Here is a 25,239-nt window from a genome sequence, read left to right as displayed (position 1 = left end):
GATAATGTGGAATCCTCAAAGTTAAATGGAGAGAAAAGTGTTTCAAAGAAGGGACAAGACCTGGAATGCTGTTGATAAGTCAATTTATATAAAATGAAGAATTGACCAAAAGATTTAGCCAGATGGAAAAAATCGGTAATCGCAAGGTTTGAGTATGTCCCCCAAATTGATTGTATTGGAAACCTTATCCCTAAAGTCATGTGTTAGTGGTATTTGGAATTGGAACCTTTGGGATGTAATTAGGATTAGATGAGGTCATGATGGCAGGGCCCCTATGGTGCAATTAGTGGCTTTTTTTAGAAGAGTCTTGAGCTAGCACACTTACCCTATCTTGCCATGTGATGCCCTGTGCTACCTCAGGATTCTACAGAGTCCCTGCCATCAAGTAGATCCTCAAACTTGAACTTCCCAATACCCCAAACCATGAGTCAAATAAACCTTTATTATTTTTTAAAACATCTAATTGAATACTTTATTGATTTTAATGTGGTGTTGATGACCAAACCCAGTGCCTCACAGGTACTAGGCAAATGCTCTACTACTGAGCCACAACTCAAGGCCAAAACTTTATTCTTTATAAATTACCCAGTCTATAGTATTTGGTTATAGCAAGAGAAAATGGGCTAAGACAATGACCTTTAAAGAAAACCTCTCTTCCTACTGAGGATCATAAAAATTGTAATGGCCAAGGAACAGATATTTGGAGGTACACACAAAGGCAATATGAGAAAGAAAGTTGGTAAACAGGAAAACTATGTTGAGGTTAATGTTTTTTTTTTCCTTTGTGATGCTGAGGATTGAACCCAGAGCCTCACTCATGCTAGGCAAGTACTATATACACTTTGACCAAATGGCTGGGCACCATAACCAAGTCGACATCTAAGAATTTGCTATTACAAGACCTCCTCAAAGAAAGCTACAAAACATTTATGGAAGAAACTAAAGAAGAGCCAAATAAATTAAGTGATGTATCACACTCATGAATTGGAAGACTCAGTATTATAAAGTGTCAATTCTCTTCATATTGATTTTTATGTTAAATTCAATTGGATATTCATTATTTAAAAAAAAATAGATATGTCATTACCCCCTCGTGCGCACGTGCGCGAACGCGCACACACGCGCACACACACACACACACACACACACACACACATATTACAGATGGCTCTCATACCTAAATGCCAAATGCCAATGTCTCGGCTTGGCACAGAATCACGAGCCACCACACAGCTTTGTAGGTTCAAACAGCAATTCTTTATTCCCGATCTCACACCAGCCTCCACACACGTTCAGGAACAAATCTCAATATGCCCGTCCCCAAATCCTACTCCACGAGGCTTTTTCCAAATCCCATTTTAAACTCACGGAGAACTCAACGGGAACAAGCAGCAGGAACACCCTAATCCCAGCAGCAATAATCTTCAACCTCAACTTCCCTAAAACTCCTATTGTCACGCCCTAAACCCAAGGACGGAGATATTTCCTGCAGGAATACACCCTAATCCTGGATCCACCCTGGTGATTGAGCAGGGTCACCTTTCTCAAACACACAAGCAAGGTCGCAGCAAATTTCCAAGGCAAGTCCATTTAACATGGGGTACACTGGCAAGGATATGATGAGTCATACCTACTTGGTAATGGCCCTCAGCACCTAATTGCAAACGGTAAAATTACAAAGTTTCTAGAAATTAACAATGAGAGATTTTCTTTTTTACCTTGTGGTAGGCAAAGGTTTTCTAAACAGGATAAAAAGTATTAACTACAATGGAAAGATTAATAAACTGTACTTCATTAAAATTTTAAAACATTCTACTCATCTAATGACATAGAAAAGATACTTGTAGTATATATCTGGCAAAGGTCTTGTAATCAAAGGACTTGTAAAATACAAAGTCCTTATATTTTATATAGACATATATTATAACAATTGTTAATTAATTATACAAATGCATATATATATATATATATATATATATATATATATATATATAAAACTCTTTCAAATCACCAAAATTTTGTACAATTCCATTGTTAAACATGGGCAAATGACTTAACAGGCACTTTTGAAAATGGTCAATAACCTCATGAAAAGATGCTCTACATTACAAGTTGTCAAGACAATGCATGTTAAAATCTCATTGTCATACCACTATGCCACCTAATGGAATAACTTCTTTTAAAAAAGATACTATCAAAAGTTAGCAAGTATATGAAATATCTGGAATGAATCATAGACTGCTAATGTAAATTGTTACATTGGAAAATTGGCAGTTAATATTAAGGCTAAATATGACATATACCCTATACCCACTAAGTTTACTCCTAGACATATATATATATATATATATATATATATATATATATATATATATTCAATAGAAATATGTACATATGTGAATCAAAAACATCTAAGAGAGTGATCATACATAATTATTTATAACATAAGAGACTTGGAAACAACTGAAACATTCATTGGCAGTAAAATGACTAATAAATTATGATATATTCAAACAATGGAATAATACATAGCTGTGAAAATAAGGTAAAAATATTGTGCTCAGTACTACAGATTCATCTCATAATGTTGAGTTTAAGAAACTAGATACAAAAATCATTATTGATTGTATGTTCTATGGTACAATTTGGGTGATGGCTAGATTTCTGTCCATAAAATTGTACATTTAGGTATCATTCACTCTATTGATCTATTTGATCTTGGTATCTATGATTCAAACATGGGTGACAAAGTTCCCTGCTACCTTTATGATGGATGTGTATAAGTATCCAGCCAGGAATTTATTTTATAATCTAAATTAAATATCTTTTTCATATCAGAAATCATTCCAAGTGACAAAAAATTTAGGAAACAAAAGTATTAACATTTACAAAGACTTTCTGTAGTTTATAATGTCTCTGGCCCATGACTTTAACCTTCAAAGGTACTGACTGTAAGCAGGGGAGACTGTCAAAGTCCTGGACCTAAGATCTTCCAAGTGGCATGGGCATCCTTTAATATGGAATGAATTTTCACAAGAGGTAACAAGGAGACAGTTTCCTGACAATCTGTTCATGGTGAGCCTTCTTAGTTGCAACACTATGTACTCTGTTGTCACAAGGCTGTCCTGTGAGGAGGTTATTTCCATGCATTTCTTTCTGGCTGTCTAGTTTGGTTTGAAATTTTACTATTCCAAAGCAGGATGAGAACAGTCCTTATCTGCCAAAAAGGGAAATACAGAAAGATGACTAAGGGACAAAGGTCTTATTTTATTGCCCCTTCTCCCCCAAATCTCCGGTACCCCTCTTTCTCTCCTCTACAAATTGACTTTAAAATAAAGATGAAAGTTCTAAGCCTGGCAGTTCAGGTCTCTCTGGTTTTGCTCCCCCCTATCTATGCACATTATCTCCCACTACTCACTATGAATGACCAAGAAGGGACTTTGATGGCTTGAGACTCTTCACGCCCTTCCTTGCTTTGGAGCCTTTCTTTGCCCATGTTCTTATGTGCTGCTGCCTGTTGTGCCCCCCCCCTACTCTCCCTTTACTAAGGGAGAGGTTATATGGTGTAGCCTTGTTATGTCCATAGAGATGATCAGTGAGTCAAATATAGATATATTTTCTACTTTTATAGCTCCACCTCAATCTTTTATGGAGAAAGAAGCTAAAGCCCAAGAGATATATTTAAAGACATTAAATATAAATGATTTTTTTCAGTGCCAGGGATCTGATCTAGGGCCTTGCACATGCTAAACCAATAGTCTACCACTGAGCTGTGCCTCAGTTCAATGCATTTAGTTTTTAAAGAAGTCTTGAAGCAATTAGACAGTGTAGAAGTGAATACACTAAAAGTGTAAGTTCCTTTTCTCCATTTTCACTCCAAGGAGTTGATCAGTGCTTTCCTTAATCATCAGTCTAGCTGTAAGAAAAAACAAAACAAGACCAAAAAAAACCCTACTTTTTCTCCCAGAGAAGTCTTACATCATATATTCTGTTCTTTTTTTTTGGTCTTTGTTCTGTTTTTTCCCCCTTAATATTTTATAAACCACTTTCTATATGTCAGCACACACAGAGGAGCTTTAAAAAAAGAAAAGAAAAGATAACAGGACAGAAGCCTTTTCCCTCTCATATCAGAGACCCTTAGGAGGCTATGGATAACCTCGACAATAGCTATAAGAAAACTAATATAATTAAGCAAAGGAGTCCAGGACAGTCTCACAATTTCATCTTCCTTTGCACTTGGTGCTTAGAGATTTGTTACTAGGATTTGTCTTACTTAGCCCCTTGGTACCGGGCCTAGGAAAAGTCATCCTTCAGGACAGGGCATTTCTGCAAGCAGGAGAGAGAGAAACTGGAGTCCGTGGTCACAGCCTCAATAGAATTAGAATCTCCTTGTACTGTCTTTTTCCTGCCTCGGGCTTGGTCTTAGATCCATTTTGAGCATGCTCCATAGCAGCCGCTCCTTTCCCTGAGTCCTTCCCCAAACTTTGGAGGGTCATCCTATCTTTCCCCCCTCCCTTAGGCTCTGGCTTATCCTTGCTCTGGAGGATATTTTGGCAAATATCTGGATCACCACCTCATTTAGCTTTTCCAATCAGCTGATACAAACTGACATGCCGTTCCCCTAAGGCTGTGTCCCTAAAGCTCTGTAGATCAAAATTAAGTTAGCTGCTCCGAATGACCCCGTGCAGACGCCAGGGTTGCACCCTCCTCCCGCGGCAGCCAGTCCGGCAGGAGCACAGCAGCGCTGCGCCTTGCGCAAGACGAGAGTTTCAACCCCGATGCATCTTTATTCCAGTTTTGAAATAGACTGCTAGAAAGAACGGAAAACCCTCCTACACCCAGCAGCCTCGTCCCATCCTCCCAAACTCAGCCCTCGCTGGTTGGCTCTGGGGCGCCTGGGTGGGGCGACGTGAGTTCTGATCTCCTGTCCGTCCAGGGGGCTGTCCTAAATGTTCTTCTCATTCGGCCCTAAGAGCCTTCACCTACCTTCAAAACACCCCAGAGTCAGCTTGCACCTGTGCGTTACGTAGGTTCCTGCAGTTCTCAGTGACAACCCTTGCGGCGCTTTCTCTTTCCTCCTGGGAGGCTGGAAACCCTGTCCCCAGGGCCCGGGGTGGCCGCTGCTGTGCTTCCGGGAGGCTGGGCCTGATCAGCCTCCGGCGATAGAAGAAGGAAGCCAGCCCGCGGGGCACTACTCTGCCCTCTGCGCTGAGCACCGCATCCCACCGTCCGGGAACTCCTCCTCCTCCTCCCCGCACCCTGCGCTTGAACTCTAGACTGGACCTCGCCGGCCGCCGACGGCCCACCCGCGCGGACTCTCCATCCCCATCGCTAACCCCGAGCGAAAAGGGACGCTGCAGAGATGGTCGGGCTCTGGCTGGGGCTCATCGGGCAGAAGTTGCTGTTCTGGGGCGCGGCCAGCGCCGTCTCTCTGGCCGGCGCCACCCTCATCCTCAACCTCCTTCAGATGGTGGCGAGCTACGCGAGGAAATGGCAGCAGATGAGGCCCATCCCGACCATCGCCCGCGCCTACCCCTTGGTGGGACACGCGCTGTTGATGAAGCCGGACGGGAAAGGTAAGTAAAGGATGGAGCCCTGGAGACCCGCACCTTCCTCCACCTGAAGCCCTGCCTAGCAGGAACCCCAGCTGGATCCAGATGCCCGGACCGCGCATCTGCTCAACCCAGCCTTCTACCTGTGGCGCTGGCAGGTAGGAGAAAGAAGAATCACCCTCTGGAGAATGAATTCCCAATTCTATCCAGACTTTGACACCTGCCAAAATTGTTTATGCCCCCGCTCCCATCCCATAATGAACCTTTTACATATAGCCCAGAATGCACTATTTCCGATCTCATGTTCTTCTGCTTTTCTCTTCTCTTCTCCCCACATCAGCTACTCAGATCTCAAAACCCTATATTTTCTTCTGTCTTGGCTTGTTAAAGCTTTAAGGGTGGAAACTCCCCTGGAACATGGCAAATACTTAAGCCACTCTCCCTTTTCTCCCACTTTGGAAAACAATGGACTGGAGTTTCATTTGAGACTTACCCCCCTACTCTCGCCCAGACGTCACATGACTTGACCACTACATACTTTCGTTCCTTCTTGACCTTCACATTTAATAAGATTTCATAATAGCAGTTAATAAGCTCTGCTGGTGGGGCCTTCAGGCATATTTATAAGGCAAGCTGTATTTATTAAAGAGCGAATTTTTTAATTGAAATCATCCTTTTAAAAATGAAACTTTATGTTTTGTTAATAGGAAAAGAAATCACTTTAAGTTAGAAAGCTCTCAAAAGTACCTGATATTTGCAATCTCCCATAGAGACTCATGGGTATACAATTGAGGATACCCAGAGCTGAAAAGATTGATCCAAAATGATGTAATTTTAAATGGATCCCATCCAGAATCCAGCACTTCTTCAGATTAATTATTAATTGTTTTACAGGCTGAGCACTGACTTCAAAGCTTGAAGGATTACTTAATTTTCACTTGTGATTCCTCAAATAAAAATAATGATGTCATTTCAACTTAACAGAGATAAGATAAGGCCTTATGGGAGAGTGCTTTCCAAAATATTTTCTGGCAGAAGAAATAAAAAAAAAAAACCTATACTAACCAAATATCAAAGTGAGTAATATTACAAGTAATTCAACAACATGTTTAGATATATGAAAATCACATTGATAGAAATCATCTGGATTAATACTAAAGGCAGAGCCAACTTCCCCCTCTATTCTGAGACGTTACAGTATTTTATATAATTGCATAGAAATACAGATGCCCCAGATGCCAACCATAATTGCCAAGTCACAATCTAAATATTGAAATCTCAAAAGATTAAAATCCCCTAAAGCCTAAAATTCCCCAAATCACAATCTAGAAATAGTAAAATCCCAAATGTTGAAATTCTGAAAGTCAAAACTAAAAACCAAAATTCTCATTGAAAAATGGTCTACTTAAGAGGGGTAGGAAGTCAAATCCCAGAAAAGGTTGTACACAGGATAGTAGCATCATGTTAGTCAAATGCATGCCTGAATATCTGGTGAAGCATTAGTGTGTGTGTGTGTGTGTGTGTGTGTGTGTGTGTGTGTGTGTGTGTGTATGTTTACGGGGATGTAGTCAGAGAAGATTGAAGTTAAGTCTGAGGGGACTAGATGGGGAAGATTCACTCAACGGGGTCAGGCACCATCCAATCCATCATGACCTCAGAGAGAACAAATATGGAAGGCAAACTGTGTATCCCTCTGAGAGCTAGGACCAAATTTTCTTCTTCTGCCTTGGATGTCAGAACTCCAGGCTCCCCAGCCTTTGGACTCCATGACATAGGGCAGCATCTATTTCTCCACCCACACTGCCCCCACCCCCTCCACACACGCTAATTTGCTGTGTATGCTATGTATTCCACCTTCACGTCATTTCTAATACTGGAGGTATAAAATGCACAGACTCTCACAGTTCTATATCATGTTATGCATTTTTATTGCACATTTGACAGTGACTTAGTACAATATTGTCATTGTGTGTAAGCATCGTGTATCACTGAAGCATTCTCAATAAATGAGAGATGTCTTTTTTATACATCTACATTGGTAAAAGAAAAAATTTCTCAAGCTCTCAACTCTTTGGTCACTGTATATGTATGTGGTGACCCATCATCATTGTGATTTTTGATCCCTCTCATCACAAAACTTAGGTGGTCTACCTTGGTATTTTAGATATCAGCACTTGGGGCTGGAGATGTATCAGAGTTAGAGAGCTTGCCTTGCATGGGCCTGGCTTAGATCCCCAGCATACACAACACAAAAACAAAACTGTAGATAAAAAAGTTATAAAACTGAGTGTACACAGTTATAAATCATAGTGATATGTGTTTATGGGTTTCATTTTTTGACCTATTTCTTTATGATTACAATTCATTTGCTTATAATTGTTAATATATCCATGTGAGTAATGTTAATATATTTTCATGTTTCTGATTATGAAACTGTTTTTTTTTGCTTATTTTATTGTGAAAAGTGACCTATGAATAATTCTGTCTTGTTATATATTTCTAAAATAAAAATCCCCCTTTAAAATGTAAATAAATGTTTTAAAAATAATTTATAACATGTTTTTTCCTGAATTATATTTTTAGGATTTTAGACACCAGGGATTTCAGATTTCAGGCATTTTGATCTTTGGGGATTTCAGTTTTTGGCATTATGGAATTCTTGTCTTGATTGAATTTAAAATCAAATATTTTTCTCTCAGTATTATGTCTTTGGGGCTTATGACCCAAACCTAGACTATCCTTTCCAACTTTACATGGGAAAGTGATACATTTAAGAGGTCTCATCATATTTGGGGGAGGATTCTAACAATTAAAGGAATAAGAATAGTTTTAAAATAAAACATGAACTGATTATATACTATTTGAAGTAATTGTCCTTGGAGTGACTTTCTGGGTGAAGAGACTAACAATATACTGCGATTCACAAAAGGGACTTTTTATATCATCAAGTGTTAGATTTTTGGCATCAAGAAAACTGTTGCTCAATTTCCAACTTTGTAACCAAGTTACTTTAAGAAGTTGTTTAAAACTTTCTAATAGAGGAGTTGTGTTTATTTATTTATCTATTTATTTAATTTTACCTGTAAAAGTAACTGCATTTGAAAGTTGTTTTAAGGATTAAAATTTCTAGGTCACCACCTAGAACTTGTTTAGAGCAAATTATTTACTTACTAAACATTTACTGAGGCCCTGCTCTACACCCAGTATCGAGATCAGCAAAGTGGGGGATGTGAGAATATTCTAAGATATAGTCTCTGTTCAAAAGAACACTGTCTCTTATACAAGAGGTTATGCCTTTCATTCTGTAGCTAATGTGGGAATTCTGATCTCAGTAACCTCACCTTGAAGAACGAATGTCTTCTAGTTGATCTCTAAACTCTCATTTCATGCTTTCCCAATCCCTTATGTCAATGCCTGGAGGTGGGTGTGTGGAGCTGCACCTGGCTGTTGAACTTGACACCTTTAAGCCACAAACTTCAAGCCTCAAACTTCCCTGACCCTTCTGTCAGATCAGATGAAGACAGGCAGTATAATAGCATGAAGCAGGATGTTTTGACACTGGTGATTTGACCCAGCCCTTTTCACAGCAACTTTAACAACTATATTATCCACGAGGCATTTCAAAGCAGTGTGGTATAATGGTTAAGATCTCAAGTTCTGAAGTCATGGTACAAAGCCAGGTTCCACCAGTTACTAGCTCTGTGACCCTGAGCAGTGATTTTTAGAAAGTGCACATTTTGGCACATCACTAATAATTATCCTATAAGAGCTAACATCATTATATTATTTGCAGTGGCAAATATTGTTTCAAGATAATTTTAGACCTTCAGAAAGTTGTGAAAATAGTAAAGAACATTCATGTCTGCCCTCTTTTCAGCTTCCTTTAATGGTATCAAATTACATAACTAGTGCATTTATCAAAATTACCAACATTTGTACAATACTATGAAAATTCTTGTCTTGATTGAATTTAAAATCAAATATTTTTCTCTCAGAATTTTTTCAGCAGTTAGCTCAGTACACTGAAGAATACCGTCACCTGCCACTACTGAAGTTGTGGATAGGCCCAGTGCCAATGGTGGCCATTTATAATGCAGAAAATGTGGAGGTGGGTGTGTGGTAAATGAAACAGACATTTCTCTGCATATTTGATAGTGTGGAAATACCATCAGAATAAATGTAATAAAGGTATCCTTAAATTTCATTTAACTGAGTATAAAGAGCAATGTATCTGTGCATATTTGTTATCAGGTCTCAATATATTTGATCTTCTTTTTTTGGAAAGTGTACAGAAGGCTAGAGTTTTTAAGAACTATTATTAAGTCTGAATGATAGTTACATGTTCAAAACTCTAACAGATTTCTTAGAGGCACAGAAATGAAAATGAAGATAAGAAAAGATAAAGATTATTAATATTGCCTTAAAAAGTAGTTGTGTTCAAGCCGGATATTTCTATAATTGCAGTTATTTTGATGCCAATATATCTCTCAAATATTTTTTTCTCTTCCTAAGGTAATTTTAACATGTTCAAAGCAAATTGACAAATCCTATGTGTACAAGTTCCTAGAGCCATGGCTTGGCCTTGGACTTCTTACAAGGTAAGTCAGTATAAATTTGTAAAGTTGTGTGGTAGAAACAGTTACTTCTATGTATAAGTTGTTATTTTAGTAATTGACTAAATTTCTAAAGTAATTTAGTTATATTTTGGTTTTTTTGTTTTTGTCTTGTTTGTTTTTCTGTAGCAAGACTGTTCTCAGAAAGGGAGAGAATCTGGAAGGAAAGACCCAGCTAACAGTGGGCCCTTAACTGGCACAAGTTTATGGTGTATGGTGATCTCAGTCATGGTATTCCATGGTGGGTATCACCAGTAGAAGAATTATTAGGAGTTCCTAATATTATAGTGGAGCACAAAGAGGAGTGTCTGGAATAGGGAAATCTTGAAAAGCCAGTGGAAAAGGCAAGCAGCCCCAGAAAAGTACCTTGAGCACAGTGACCTTGAAATTGATGTGGCATCCAGAGTCTTATTTCTGACTCCATCCTCTGCGGGCTGGCCTAGCAAGAGAATTCAAACACAGTAGAAATCAAGGTACAGCCATGGAGCATGTGAACAATAGAAAACTAAGATATTGAAGGAGGAAGAAAAAAATTCTTAATCTTAGAATCTCAGAACTTAAAAATGGAGGAAAATTATTAAATTTTTCTATTTTATGAATAATAATTTAACTATTAGTATAATAGGACAATGACCAACATATCTATATTTTGTAACTACGTGATTATTATATGTGTTTGTCTTTATCATTCTGACCAAAGCATTTGAGAATCTGTAGATGAAGCTGTTTCGGAATTTTGTTGACTTGGTTATATTCATGCTCTATTGGTTTTGGATATTACTCCTCTCTTATTTGTTAATCATGTATTGTATTTCTAGTACTGGAAACAAATGGCGCTCCAGGAGAAAAATGTTAACACCCACCTTCCATTTCACAATTCTGGATGAATTCTTAGATATCATGAATGAGCAAGCAAATATATTGGTTAATAAACTTGAAAAACACGTTAACCAAGAAGCATTTAACTGCTTTTTTTACATCACTCTCTGTGCCTTAGATATAATCTGTGGTAAGTCTGATTGATTTGTATTTAAAGTTATAATGTAAAGATGAAACTGATCAAATAGAAAATAACACTCTTTTGGGAAGATAAATGAGGGGATTGGAAAGGACAGGGATTCTTCAGGGTAGTGCTACTGATAAATCAGCTGCCTAACAGAGAACAATCACTCCTATGGCAGTGGGCACAGCAGTCACAGAGCAAATTGCCAGGAAGGCCAAAAGTAGAAAGTAGAAGAAGCAATGATACAGGAAGAGCAAGCAAAGAAGATCGATATTGAAATGTAGACGAACAGGATTTTTGTTCTTTTTAGTGTCTGCCATTGCAAAATAAACACAAGATGTATATATGAGCTGAATGTTTGCTTCTCATCCATATTTTATAGAAACAGCTATGGGGAAGAATATCGGTGCTCAAAGCAATGAGGATTCTGAGTATGTCCGTGCAGTCTATAGGTAAATGCAATTCTTTCAATTATCTTTTAAATTATTATTGATTTGGGACTCAAAATTATTGCTAGTGATTTCTGTCTTGCATCTTTTTGTTGTTTTACAATGAGATGTTAAGCTAAAATTTAAGCATGTATTTTAGCTTAAAGGAATGTTATGTAAACTTTGGAATATCTAGATTATGCAATAATTTTAAATGACTGCTTCCTAATATACTGGTATTGTGGTATACATTATAATTTACATTACAATAGTTACACTATGATGCTAAGTGATAAAAGACAGATCTAAACAATTTGTGTACTATGACAACCACGACCACAAGATAATTATAAGAAAAAAAAAAATGAGAAGAACCTATACCAATGTGCCAGCCATGGTTACCCTTATTCTGTGTATGGGCTTCTCAGTCTATTGCATTTGGGTTTTGGTGTTATTTTCCTTTCCCCTATTTTCTTTCCTGAGTAGTAACTGCTTTTATAATTGTAACCAACTGTTTTACTTTAAAATTGCTTGCAATATTTCAGTTACTAAGAGGCAGAATCAGAAACGATTTGGTGTATCCTGTCTTGAAGTCAACTGCTCATTTCCCTTCATTCTACCAAATATCTACTGAACATCTAAAGTCTGCCAGTCAATGCACAAAGTTCTAACTGGTTTTATAAGGGTACACAGAACAGCATAGCATCAGAGACAGACATTGAACCACTATAAACTAACAGACTATACTATTGCTTAGGAAGAAAAGATCAAGCTGATATTTGAAAGGAAAAATCAATGTGTCCTACACATTGGCCTTGGAAGGCCTCTCTGAAGGAATGGTATCTAAGCCCATCCTGAAGGACAGAGCATGGAGGGGGCTTCTTGTGCTTTATCCCTGGAAAGGAGAGAGCTGCTTGGGACCACCATGTGACAGTTATTTAATGAGCACTTTCTTATAGAAGAGGCAGTCATTTTCTTTTTCTTTCTTTCTTATCTTTCTTTTTTTTTTTTTTTTTGTCAGGAGGACTGATTAAATGAATAGGTGGACCTTAAATAGAAGCAGATTTCATCTCAACCTTTAGTACCAAAGCCCCCGCTGGCCTTGGCAAGTTGAGAACTTACCCTGGAGAAACAAAAGCGGAGACCACAGACTATCCACAAGGGTGTTTTGTAGTGGGTTCTTCATTCCTCTTTAAATCTAATTTTTTTAAAGCCTCATCATATGTGTAATAGCCCCATTCCTTCATTGTTTAGCATGGCGCTAAACATGACTAATGAGCATCAATGATTAATCAGCATCACTCCCAGGTACTACCTTTACCAAAATCAGGCACCAAGTTGGTGCTCAAGAAACAGACATTTCTGGTATAAGAGATATGTTTTCATCCTATTTATAGGATGAGTGATATGGTACATCGGAGAATGAAGATGCCGTGGCTTTGGCTTGATCTTTGGTACTTTTTGTTTAGAGAAGGATGGGAACACAAAAGGGGCCTTAAGATCCTACACACCTTTACCAACAATGTAAGTCATTTGTTTTATTGTGGTAAAATACACATAACATAAAATTCACCATTATAACCCTTATAAGTGTGTAATTCGGTGGCAATTAAGGGCATCCACAGTGTCACTCAGCCATCACCATTATCCATTTCCAGAACTTTTTAAGACCATGATTTTTATCTTTTGTTAGTGTAACAAAAGATAGATGTAGGACCATGGAACCTAAGTCTCATAAAATAAAAGTCAAATTGAACAATAATGGAAAGAAGTGGTCAGTATGATTACATTTAAATTATATAAATATAATTCTAGTTAAATTAAGTTTAAATTATGTGAATACTAATACTAATTAGTACTTACTAAGTTTCAAACACTATTCCAAAGGTGGGAAACAGACTGATGAATAAGACATGTATGTCCTCTACCATAACATAGATTATCCAGTAGGGTAGAAAACAGTATAACAAATAATTACAAAACATGAATATGGACAATAACAAACAGAATATTTTGTAAAAACATAAAGAGGCAAAGATCTTTATACAAGAGTCTTCTTGGAAATGTTTGGTGGTAGTTTTCAAAGATAAAGGGCATTCAAAGCATCGCATACTTTAATTTTGTGAAAAAAATAAAATTAACCATTTTCTACTATTTTATTTTCAATTAAAAAAAAGGCAGAAGAAAGGGATTTTGTTTTGAATGTAGGATATCAGTCTTTGAAAATCAAGATTTATTTGAAAATATATGTTCAAATTTGAATATACTGAACAAAGTACTAATTTTAATATTTTCTTCCTTTGCAGTAAATTTTGGTTAAATTATATTAGATTTGCTTCCTTATGTAACTGAGGAAAGCCCTGCCACCAATTGATCAAATTATTAATAATAAATCAATAGATGGATGTTAAATGATTGTTGCTGTTGCTCTCAGTTGGCCACAGTATAGTATAATAGTAAATAGGTTATATTTTATAATTATACTTTTCTTTAAATTTCATTCATTAATACCAATATCAATAATTCATGAATTCTAGACTGGATGGACAATATCATATATATATATATATATATATATATATATATATATATATATATATATAATTGCATACTGAGATCTAGGCTATGAGTTTCACAATAAATATTTTGTGATATTTTGCCCTTAAGAAACTTAGAATGTACTCATTCAAGCCATTTAGGAGCAGGTTTGTTCAATTGCCTGATTGGGAAGGAAAGTTCAAATGTGTAATGAAAGTCAGTGTGTGAATTTTAATTCTTTTATTCATTCAACAAACATTCTAATGAACATTCTTCAAATGCCAGCAATTGTTCTAGAGTTTGGAAATCTACCAATGAACAAAGACAAATTCGATACCCCATGAACAGTGGTGTTTAAGTTGGAGGAGAAGGAATCTGAACAGTTAGTATGTTATGATGTTAGGTGGTAAGTGAATTGGAGAAAAATTTAAAAAAGGTTAGGAAAACAGAGCGGTAGGAATGGGGTAGCAGTGAAGGGGAAATATCTCTCTGATATGACAGTGAGCAGAGACTGGAGAGAAGAGAAAGAGCTAGCCATGTGGGCATACAAAGAAAGAACATTCTAGGCATAAGTAGTAGCGAACTTGCAGGGTGAATTGCCTAATCAGCCCGCTGTTACTTTTCTCCCAACATATGTAATTGAGGGTGATCTATAATATAATGATTGCGTGTTCTCTGCTACTTAAACTTTTTCTCATTAGCTTATTCAAGTTCTCGGGTACTATTTAGTAGAATATGATTATTCCCATGATAGACAGATTATAAAAACAGCACTTGAAAATTATGAATTTGTCTGACATTAAATTTGTTCTTAATAGTTTTACTCAACAATGCCCAAATGTTAGCAAGGGGCTTTAATGTATTTTAATGAAGGCCTAAGTTTTCATAGAAATGGGGAAAAAAACAGGAAAGGTTTTTAAAAATTAATTTAGAGAGGCTAGCATCTTTTCATAGAAAAAATGTGTCATGAGACCTTATCAAAGTCTAAACTAAAGCCTGTGATTGATGTTTAAATTACATAGGTCATTGCTGAACGGACCAAGAAAATGAAGGAAGTTGGAGAATGTAGAGATGCTGTTCCCTCCAAAAATAAACGCAAGGCTTTTCTTGACTTGCTTTTAAGTGTGACTGATGACGAAGGGAACAAGCTAAGTCAGGAAGATATTCGAGAAGAAGTTGACACCTTCATGTTCGAGGTACTTTATATCCTCAGGTTATTTTCAGGTATCATTAACATTCCAGAGCTCAGGGTATAGTTCAGGGGCAGAGCACTTGGCCTAAACCTGCGCTAGGCCCTAGGTTCCGTCCCTCGTAAGACAAAAACAAAAAACAAATAAATTCCAGTTATTTTTCAGAGTCTTTAGAATAATTTTTAAGAAAGGAATCAATGTTAAAATAATTCTATATAACCAAAAAGAGATTATATTATCATCAGAAATGACAGAATTGAAGAACCTGATTGAGTACCAGGCCAACTTCCTTGCTCAGAACAAGTTTTTAATGTCATGGTAGGTACCACAGTAGAGACATTCTTTTCTTAAGAAAACCTAAGGTCTGTCAGACTTTCCCAAGAAGAAGAGCCACCAGAAATTTAGTTCTCAGTTCTCTATATTACTTCATGCTTCCAAATCCACAAGTTCACTTCCTCAGTACCTCCTTTTAAAGTTCTAACAAATGAGCACTTAGCTACCACAATGGCTACTTAACCAGAGAGTAGAAAGAGTCCTTCCTTGGAGATCTGCACCAATTTGCAATGCTAAAGGGGTTTCTGTTCTTCATATATTTTTAAACAGTACTTTTTACAAAATAGTTTAAAATATTATATTAAATTTACAAAGAGTAAAACTCTCTATATGTACATTGCAATAAAGATAAGCAAAATTTATTTTAAAAATGATAACACTCTTCAAAGGGAGGACAGTAGAATGCATCCAAGGTTTTGGTGACTCACAGCTAAGCATTGTACTGGCTGCTCTGCTACAGCCATCTGAATATAATGCCAATGCTTGTGCATTCTATTCATTGAAGTAGGGGCAGGGTACCAGGGTTTGAATTCAGGGGCACTCAACCACTGAGCCACATCCCCAGCCCCTTTTTGTATTTTATTTGGAGAAAGCACCTTGCCATTGCTGAGGCTGGCTTTGAACTTGTCATCCTCCTGCCTCAGCCTCCTGAGCCGCTGGGATTACAGACACTCACCAATGCACTTGGCTTGTGCATTCTTTTTAAAAATTTAATTTTATTTTTAATTGACAAATAATAATTGTGTATATTTATTGGGTACAATGTGGTGATGTTTGGATACATGTTTACATTGTGGCATGATCAAACCAGGTTAAAGGATCCATTACCTCACTTTCTTATCATTCCTTTGTGGTTAGAGCAATTAAAATTCACTCTTTTGGCAATTTTGAACTATACAATCCATTGTTATTAACTGTGGTCACCAAGCTGTACAACAGATCACCAGAAGCTGTTCCTCCTGACTAGCTGAGACTTTATATCCTTTGACCAAAATCTCTCCTTTCCCCTTTCACTTCCCAGGCAGCCTTGAGCCACCACCCTTCTAGTCTTTATCTCCATGAGTTCAACTGGTTGAGGTCCCAGATATTAACGAGATCATGCAATATTTGTCATTCTGTCCTGGCCCATTTAACTTAGCCTAATATTTTCTAGATTTATCCATATTGCCACAAATGGCAGAATTTTCTAAAAACTGAAGAGTATTCTAGTTGATGGACACTTCAGTTGTACAGCCTATAGATTCAATGTGATTCCTGTAAACATGCCAGTGACATTTTCCAAATAAATAAAATACTAAGCTCTAAAATTCTCATGGAATCCCAAAAGACCCTAATATACTAAAGGGATCTTGAGCAAAAAGAACAAAGCTGGAAACATCATACCCTGATTTCAAAATATACCACGATATCAATACAGCATGATACTGGCATAAAAACAGACATTAAGACCAATGGAATAGAATGGAGAACCCAGAAATAAATCCATGTATTTATAACCAACTGATTTTTGACCAAGTGCCAAGAATTCACAGTGGGGAGAGTTTCAATAAATGGTGATGGGAAAACTAGAGATCCACATTCAGAAGAGTTAAAATGGACCCTTATGTCACCCCTTATATAAGAATTAACTCAAAATGATAAAGGATGTAAATGTAGTATGTGAAATTAAAATTACTAGAAGAAAAAAACAGTAGGAAAGCTAGTAATTTCTTTGGAGATGATTCCCTACAATAAGAAAAGCAAAAATAGACAAATAGGATGGTGTCGTGCAATCTTTTTGTAAAGTTCTGCAACACAATAGAAGAAAGTGATGTTCAGGATCAGAGAATTGAGTTCTAGTTCTACCACTACGCTGATTAGCAAGTGAAATGGTTTCAATGCTTCCTGATCTCAATCACAATTTCTGTATGTGCTAAAGAGAGATGACCTGAATCAGTGGTTTTAAACTTTTTTTTTTTTTTAAGAGTGCACTTTAGGGCTAGGGTTGTGGCTCAGTGGTAGAGTGCTCACCTAGCATGCATGAGGTATTAGGTTCAATCTTCAGAACCACATAAATGTAAAATAAAGACATTGTGTTCACCTAAAACTAAAAAATAAATATTTTTTTTTTAAAAAGAGTGCACTTTATTGAAAAGAAATCTAAAGCAGAAGGTGGACATCTAAATTAACTGAAAAGGAGAGACAGAGAAAGAGATTAGGTGTGTGGACTCTGGGGCCATATCCCAGTTTTTACTTGTATTAGTGTGGCCTTGTCACCTGGCCTAGCCCTTCTGTGCCTTGGCCCCATGGAAGAGTTATGATGATTAGATTTTTGAACGTGTTCCAAGGAGCCATGCTTGGCACATAGGAAGCATGCAGCAGATACTGGCTGTTATTATCTGATGTTGAAGTGGAGGCACCTTACATCTCCATCCTGCCCATGTGCACATGTGCGCACGCACACACACAGACACACACACACACACATCCATGCACACAGCCACTCATTCACACACACGTACACAAATGAAAATAACCAGCCTAATGATCTCTTTTAGCTCAAACATTCTTCAAAATTCTTATTCTTTTTTTCTTTGCTTTGAGTCAGAGGCACACCATGTGGAATATTGTGACTCCCTCCATGAGGGGAATGCAGATAATAAACACCATGCCTTTTATGCCCCAGGTTCTAACTATTAGTTATTAAGGTGCCAGCCCCTCCCCTCTTTCACTAATGTGCTTCAATAAACTCTTGCCTCATCCTGCACTAGGAATCTCAGCAGACTTCTCCTACACATTCAGACCAGGTTTCTACTCACAAATCCCAGAAAAGCTATTAAAAACTATTTAGCAAGACTACTTCTCTATGTGACTCAGTAGCCAACTGAATGAAATGATCTCTGTGGTTCAGGGTAGGTTCTGTAAAGGAACTATAAGTTTAAGAAAATGCAATTAGGCATTAATGTCAGAAACTTGTAGACTGTATATTTTAAGACTTGCAGAATAAGCCTCAAACAATTAAATGTGGGAGCTGTTTTATAAAACAAGTATTCGAGGGTTTATTTATTTATTTATTTATTTTTGCCCAGAGAAGGAAACAATACAATGAGCACTGTGTATTATAGGAAAAATGAAAAAGTAAGATCATACATGAAGGAACATTTCTCTTTTTGTCCTAAAAGTTTTGCTCCTAGAGTTATATTACCGTTTCTGATTTTTTAGTACATTTTTTGATGAGCTTATTGATTTTGCACATAAAAATGTCCGAGTGAGATAAGGATCAGAGCCGCATGCCTAAAACACTGAGTGGACAGAAAATGAGGCTATCTATGATGGTGACTTCTCCTGATCACAAGCCACTCCAGGCCATTTAGCACTTGTAGAGGAGGATAATGTGGCCTCTCCTTTGTCATCAGGCATTCTGGGAGTGGGGATCAGTTCCTACTTCTACCTTCTACCAAGCTATCTGGACCTGGAGAAATTATTTGACTTTTTTTTTTTTGGTCAGTTTTTAATCTCTAAAATCTGAATAGTAGTAATAAGTATCTCCTGAAGTTTTTGTGAAGATTAATTAGTTTCTGCAAAGTATTAATATTTTGCCTAGATCCCAGCTAGCATTAAATGAGGCTATCTGTCACCTCCTTGAGGTGGAGACTTTTACCCAGAACCACACACATACCCACTGGTACTACTGGAAGGTAAAGCCACCCTCACAATGGGGGAAGGTAAAGAAGTACAGATCTGGTAAGTTGGCTCAGTGAGGTCAAACTTCTTTTCCCCTTTAAAAGGACGAGCTTTCTCGAATGGCTCCATCTGGTCCCCTTAATAGCACAGGACAGCCACTTCCCACAAAGTATGCAACACCTTGAGGCATAAATGTGCCATCTCTAAGCTTGAACCTCTACTTTTAAGGTATGGTTTTATTTGTTTCTCAGTGAGGTGAGATATTGTACAGAAACAATTTATATTCCATAGTGGCATGACAGCTTTCAAATGTAGAGACAATTCAAAAGAGCTAGTATAGACACTCCTGATCTTCTCAACATAACTCTGCTTTCTTAGCCTTTTTTTATTTATTTACATTTATAGGGCCATGATACAACTGCAGCTGCAATAAACTTGTCCTTGTACCTATTGGGTTGTTATCCAGAAGTCCAGAAAAAAGTGGACAAGGAACTGGATGAAGTGTTTGGTATGTTTGGCCCCTTCACTAGTTCTATGGTGGGTCCTAAGTCCACTGAAGCAAATGTCATTCTTGCTCATTAAGGGATGTGCCTACTCTAAGGACATTGGCATAAGCAGGAAGGCTCCTGTATAGGATCATTTCAGAATCTTCCTTCTTGGCAAGCTTCATCCATTCCCTTGTAGGCATTTGTCAACCTCTTAGCAGGTGACTATACTGGGCTTAAGTCTGAGGATGCATAGATTGAGTGATTGTCCTCCTGGGTCTAACTGCTTAATATGTCAGACACATGTACACAGAGCTTTGAGCCAGGGGCTGTGCCCTTGAGCAATGGGCAGAGGTGATGTTTGGAAGCACAGAGGAGCAGGTGAAGTTGTTATAAAGGTAGAAGAAAGCTGTTGCCTAGGACTGTATCTGATGACAGATGAGAGAAGAGCTGGGTGAAGCTGAGAGGAGGTAAATTTCTGTTATACAGCAAGCAATCTGGAGATAGAGTCCCAGGATGATGCCAAGAGAGATGTTCCAGGTTCTCAGACTTCCTCTTTTCTCTTTTTTATCCTTACCATCTTGGCTTTTGTCTCCTGATTGTTTTTCTAGGCACCATTACCATCTTCAGAGCAAGAAGAAAGGGGAGGTGGGGATGAAGGATGTATTTATTTCCTGCTGCTACTGTTAAAAAAAAATCCACAAACTGGAAGGCACAACACAACAGAAATTTATTCTCTCATAGCTCTGGACACCAGAAGTTCAAAATTAGTATCACTGAGCTTATTATCACTGAGTTGGTAGAACTGAACTCCTTTTGGAAAAATCAATTTCTTGACTCTTAAACTTGTGGCATCTGCCAGCATTCCTTGACTTATGGGCTCATCACTCGAACCTCTTCCTCTGTCTTCACATAGCCCCTCCATCTCTCTCTCTCTCTCTCTCTCTCTCTCTCTCTCTCTCTCTCTCTCTCAGTGTATGTGTGTATCTTTTAAGAAAATTTGTGATGGCATTCAGGGCCCTCCTGGATAATCCAAGACAACCTTTGCATTTTAAGATCCTAGATTTAATCATATCTGCAAAGACCCATTTTTTCAAATATGGTAACATTTATTGGTTTCAGTGATCAGGACCTACCTAATATTTTGGGGAGCCATTGTTGGTCTGCTGCAAGGGGCTACCATCATTCTTATTTAAATCATGTATCACATGGTTCTCCATAGCTAGAAGGTGAAAAGGAAAAAAGTTGGATTAGCCAACCAACCACATGGTCTGACACATTTTTCTATAGAACAGAATTGAGGATGAAAAAATAAAGAGGGAAGGTTGGAAAAGAAGAGCATTCTAGAAAGGGAGGAACTAGATGAACAGTAGCACAGAAGTGGAAAGGACTGTGGCTTGGAGGACCATAGCCAATAATGATGGACAACTAGAGTTTCAGGATATTGGTATAATGGAGAATTGAGAGATGAGGTTGGGAAACAAGGTTTGTGTTCAGATTGTACAAAGACTGGAATGTACAAAGCCATCAAGGGATGGCTTCATCTTGTAGAATGGAGACAATCTAAACTTTTTTAGCTGCGTTTCTGCAGTCATTTTTTTCCACACTGACTTAATTTTAGAGTGCCTCAGGGGAGAAAATATGATCTTCTAAAAGCTCACAAGTTCTTTTGAAGGAGTTTCAGTGTTTATATCCTCCACAATTTCTAGCTCGTTGCTAGTTTTGCAAATGCTTTTTAATCTCATATAACAATAACAATTGTTGTCACTAGAATGTTCTGCTGTTTGTCATGTGTTCTGCATATTATGACTTCCTTCTAAAATATTGTAATATTTTTGAGCAAATAATCTTTGGTTACTGTGCTGCAAGTACCAACTCCATTTCTCATATTTTTAAGAAAGGCAATGTTACATAACATAGAATGAATAATTTTAAAATGTAAAATTTAGTGGCATTTAATATATTCACAATGCTTTGTGACTGTCACCTCTAATTCTAAAATATTTTAGCACCCCAAAACGAAACCCTATACCATTTAAGCAGACCCTCCTCATTCCCCTGACCCTCAGCCCCTGACAACCACTAATTCACTGTGACTCTGTAAACGGAACTATGCAGTAAGTGACCTTTAGTGTCTGGTTTCTTTGACTTAGCATGTCATCTGATTGTATTTTGATTTTGTATAATATTAGAAATTCTACTTCAGGGTATTTAACCTTTGGTGTTTGATTCATGTGTTCTACGATGCTCTCACCTCTGCCCCAAGCCCAGACAGTTCTTTCATTGGCGTTTTATACACTTACTTCGATCAGGGAAGTCTGATCATCCTGCTACCTTGGAAGACCTGAAGAGACTTAAGTATCTGGAATGTGTTATTAAGGAGACTCTTCGCCTTTTCCCCTCCGTCCCTTTGTTTGCCCGGAGACTTAATGAAGATTGTGAAGTGGGTAAGTGTCCTAGAACTGAACCGGTAGGGAGAGCGGGTTTCATATCTCACGTCTGTCTTGCTCCAGTGTCATGATGGGTTGCTTACTTCTTGACAGCCGGTTACAAGATTTCCAAAGGCACCGAGGCGGTCATCATCCCCTACGCATTGCACAGAGACCCCAAATACTTCCCAGATCCTGAGGAATTCCAGCCAGAACGGTTCTTTCCTGAGAATGCACAAGGACGCCATCCATACTCCTATGTCCCCTTCTCTGCTGGACCCAGAAACTGCATAGGTTTGTAGCCATACAATTGGGTGTGACTTTTCAGGCCCACATGATAAGCAGGTTTCTCACCAGGATTACTTTGAATTGTGATGAGCCATTACCCATATGCAAAGCAAAACAAAACAAAACAAAACAAAAACTGGTTTATTTTTTTCCTCCATTTTACATTATAGCTTTCAAGTATTCCAAAAGCATATTTGCAAAGCATATAACAAATATGCTATCATAAAGTATATTTGTTTTCTAGGGATGCCATAACAAATTAGCGCAGGTTGGCTTAAGCAACGGGTATATGTTTTCCCACAGTTCTGGAGGCTAAGGTGTCAGTGAGGTTGGTTTCTTCCCAGGCCTCTCTCTGGCTTGTAGATGGTGGCTTTCTCCCTATGTCTCCATGGGTTTTTGGGTTTTGTGGGCCAATGTTCTCATCCTTCTGAAGTCAGATTGTAATACAGCCCACTCTAATGACCACATTTTAACTTTAAATTAACCTGATTAAGGTTCACACTTAACATTAATTATCTCTTTACAAGAACCTATTTCCAAATACAGTCACCGTCTGAAATACTGGGATTAGGACTTCTAAAAGAGAGCACAATTTAGCACATAACATAAAGCATAAACGTCTCACTCAAGGTAGGGTCTTAAAATGTTATAGATGTGGGATTAAAGTTAAATATAATTCATAGCAGTAGAAAAACTACATGATTGGTTATGTGTAACCTTGTTTTTGTGTTTGTTGCTTTTAAGAATTTTATTTTGCAAAACCAAAACAAAAGATACTTGTCATGTGACTAGTTGAAGTACTTCAGAAATGAGTATCTATCACTATGTATTATGAATACTCTTGGCTTTAGTATTATCTTTAAAGCATTTTATCATTTATATAAATGCAGACATTAGTAAAATGAGGCCGGATTTAAATGAGTGACTCTGAAGCATATTTGGTGTCTCTATAGTAAACTAAAGGACCAATAAAAGCCAGTTCAGAGTAGTAATTCTTAAGCTTGAATGAGTTCAGGATTCATCTGGGATGTAGTCATCCCTAGATTTTCTTAAAGAATTAGTTCCAGGACTTCCGACAGATACCAAAACCACAAGTGTACAAGTGCCTTGTGCAAAATGGTGTAGTATTTTCCTATAACTGATATACATCATCGTGTATACTTTAGAACATTGTGTATACTTTAGTTACTTGAATACCTAATACAATGTAACTGCTGTGTAAGCAGTTTAGATACTGTATGGTTTAGGGAATAGTTACAGGAAAAGCAATACACTTCCAGTGGAGATGGAATTATTTTTCAAATATTTTCAATTCACCATTGGGTGCATCTGTGGATGTGGAATGTGTGGATACAGAGGGTCCTCTGTACTGCTAAAATTCAGATTCTCTGGGCTGCCACTGATAACACTGGGTGAGAACAGAAAGGGGTACTTGAAAATCTTCATTTTTTTAACAAGCATCTCAAGTGAGTCTGATTCTTTTAAGACCTATGTGAAAACATTAAGTTGGTTATTTCTCTAACAGGGCTTCTTATTTCTCACATTAGAGTTGTATATCATTAAAATGATGGTATTTATATTAATTTAAAGGTCAAAAGTTTGCTGTGATGGAAGAAAAGACCATTCTTTCCTGTATCCTGAGGCAGTTTTGGGTAGAATCCACCCAGAAAAGAGAAGAACTTGGCTTGTCAGGAGAATTGATTCTCCGGCCAAATAATGGCATCTGGATCAAGTTGAAGAGGAGAGACACAGATGCATCCTAACTATGTTCTTGGGCCGTAGCCTTATTATGAAAAAGATGTTTGTATATAAGAAACTTGGCGTTTATAACTTAAGTGCACTTTTAGCCTTCCTTTCTTCTTCTTCTTCTTTTTTTTTTTTTAGATCCTAATTACCTATATTTCATGAATTATTAGAATAGAGTCCTCTTGGTAATCTAGTGCCTTATAGGGTTAGCTAATGGCTTTCAGATAAACTGGGAGTTTATAGTTTACCTGCTGTACTCTCTTATGTAAAGGAATAGAATCAACAAGAAGGTAAATTTCTGCCCAAAGTCATGCTAGTTGGGATAGGGCTAGAAACAGATAGAGGTCTACACTCTCAATCTTCCCCCTTCATTCTATGACATTATCTATTGCAGTATGCTCTGTGGACCTTAGGTTTGTGCCTAGATGTGTTTTAAGAACTCAGGACTCTGCCTCTGGTTTAAACCCTCTACCCCCCTGCTGTTTTTTTTTTTTTTAATTCCTTCACTCTTAAGGGAACAAAGAAGCCATTCATCTTTAGTAAACAACCCAATAATATCTCAATTAGAGATTAGGCCTTTAGTGAATTCATTTCTGCACAGCATACTTGTCAATCTGATAATCTGATCCACATTCCTTGAAATGTTTTGATACACAGTACTTCTAATACTCAGTGATTTTTTCCAAAACTTTCAATAAATAATTGTAACAAAATTGGTTTATTGGTTTGTTTCAATTTTCAAAAGGCACCAATAGATAGAAGCAAGGAATGGATATCAAATGAAGAAGTTACAAAACCACAGCCATTTTCAAAGCACTGTTGTCTGGGGCATTTACAGGTAGAGTCAGTAACAGTGCCCACATAAGTATCCTAAAGAGGATAGAACCCAGTCCCTAACTTGATGAAAAAAGCCAAGGAAGTAGATGAGAAATTTGGAAACATTTCCTATACAATATTTAATATTATTTTCT

At 37.5% G+C, this 25,239-nt stretch overlaps 1 protein-coding gene across 1 annotated transcript; it reads left to right on the top strand.

Moving 5' to 3' along the window:
* Positions 1–5,014: 5,014 nt before the first annotated feature.
* Positions 5,015–24,985, top strand: Cyp4v2 (cytochrome P450 family 4 subfamily V member 2). Its single transcript, XM_026389462.2, has 11 exons — positions 5,015–5,576; positions 9,548–9,660; positions 10,065–10,150; positions 10,984–11,174; positions 11,551–11,620; positions 12,994–13,120; positions 15,157–15,330; positions 19,726–19,828; positions 22,118–22,252; positions 22,349–22,528; positions 24,113–24,985. Exons 1-11 carry the CDS (start codon positions 5,363–5,365, stop codon positions 24,283–24,285), a joined length of 1,566 nt encoding a protein of 521 aa, XP_026245247.1. The 5' UTR covers positions 5,015–5,362; the 3' UTR covers positions 24,286–24,985.
* Positions 24,986–25,239: the final 254 nt, after the last annotated feature.

Source organism: Urocitellus parryii, chromosome 14 (assembly GCF_045843805.1).
Source record: "Urocitellus parryii isolate mUroPar1 chromosome 14, mUroPar1.hap1, whole genome shotgun sequence".
Taxonomy (NCBI): domain Eukaryota; kingdom Metazoa; phylum Chordata; class Mammalia; order Rodentia; family Sciuridae; genus Urocitellus; species Urocitellus parryii.
Note: the sequence above shows the minus strand (reverse complement) of the source record. Positions and strands in the feature narration are given on the sequence as shown.

Coding starts and splice junctions, on each gene's coding strand:
- Cyp4v2 (XM_026389462.2), top strand. CDS start 5,363: ATGGTCGGGCTCTGGCTGGGGCTCATCGGGCAGAAGTTGCTGTTCTGG. Junction 5,577..9,547: donor GATGAAGCCGGACGGGAAAG/GTAAGTAAAGGA, acceptor TTTTTCTCTCAG/AATTTTTTCAGCAGTTAGCT. Junction 10,151..10,983: donor GGCCTTGGACTTCTTACAAG/GTAAGTCAGTAT, acceptor TTGTATTTCTAG/TACTGGAAACAAATGGCGCT.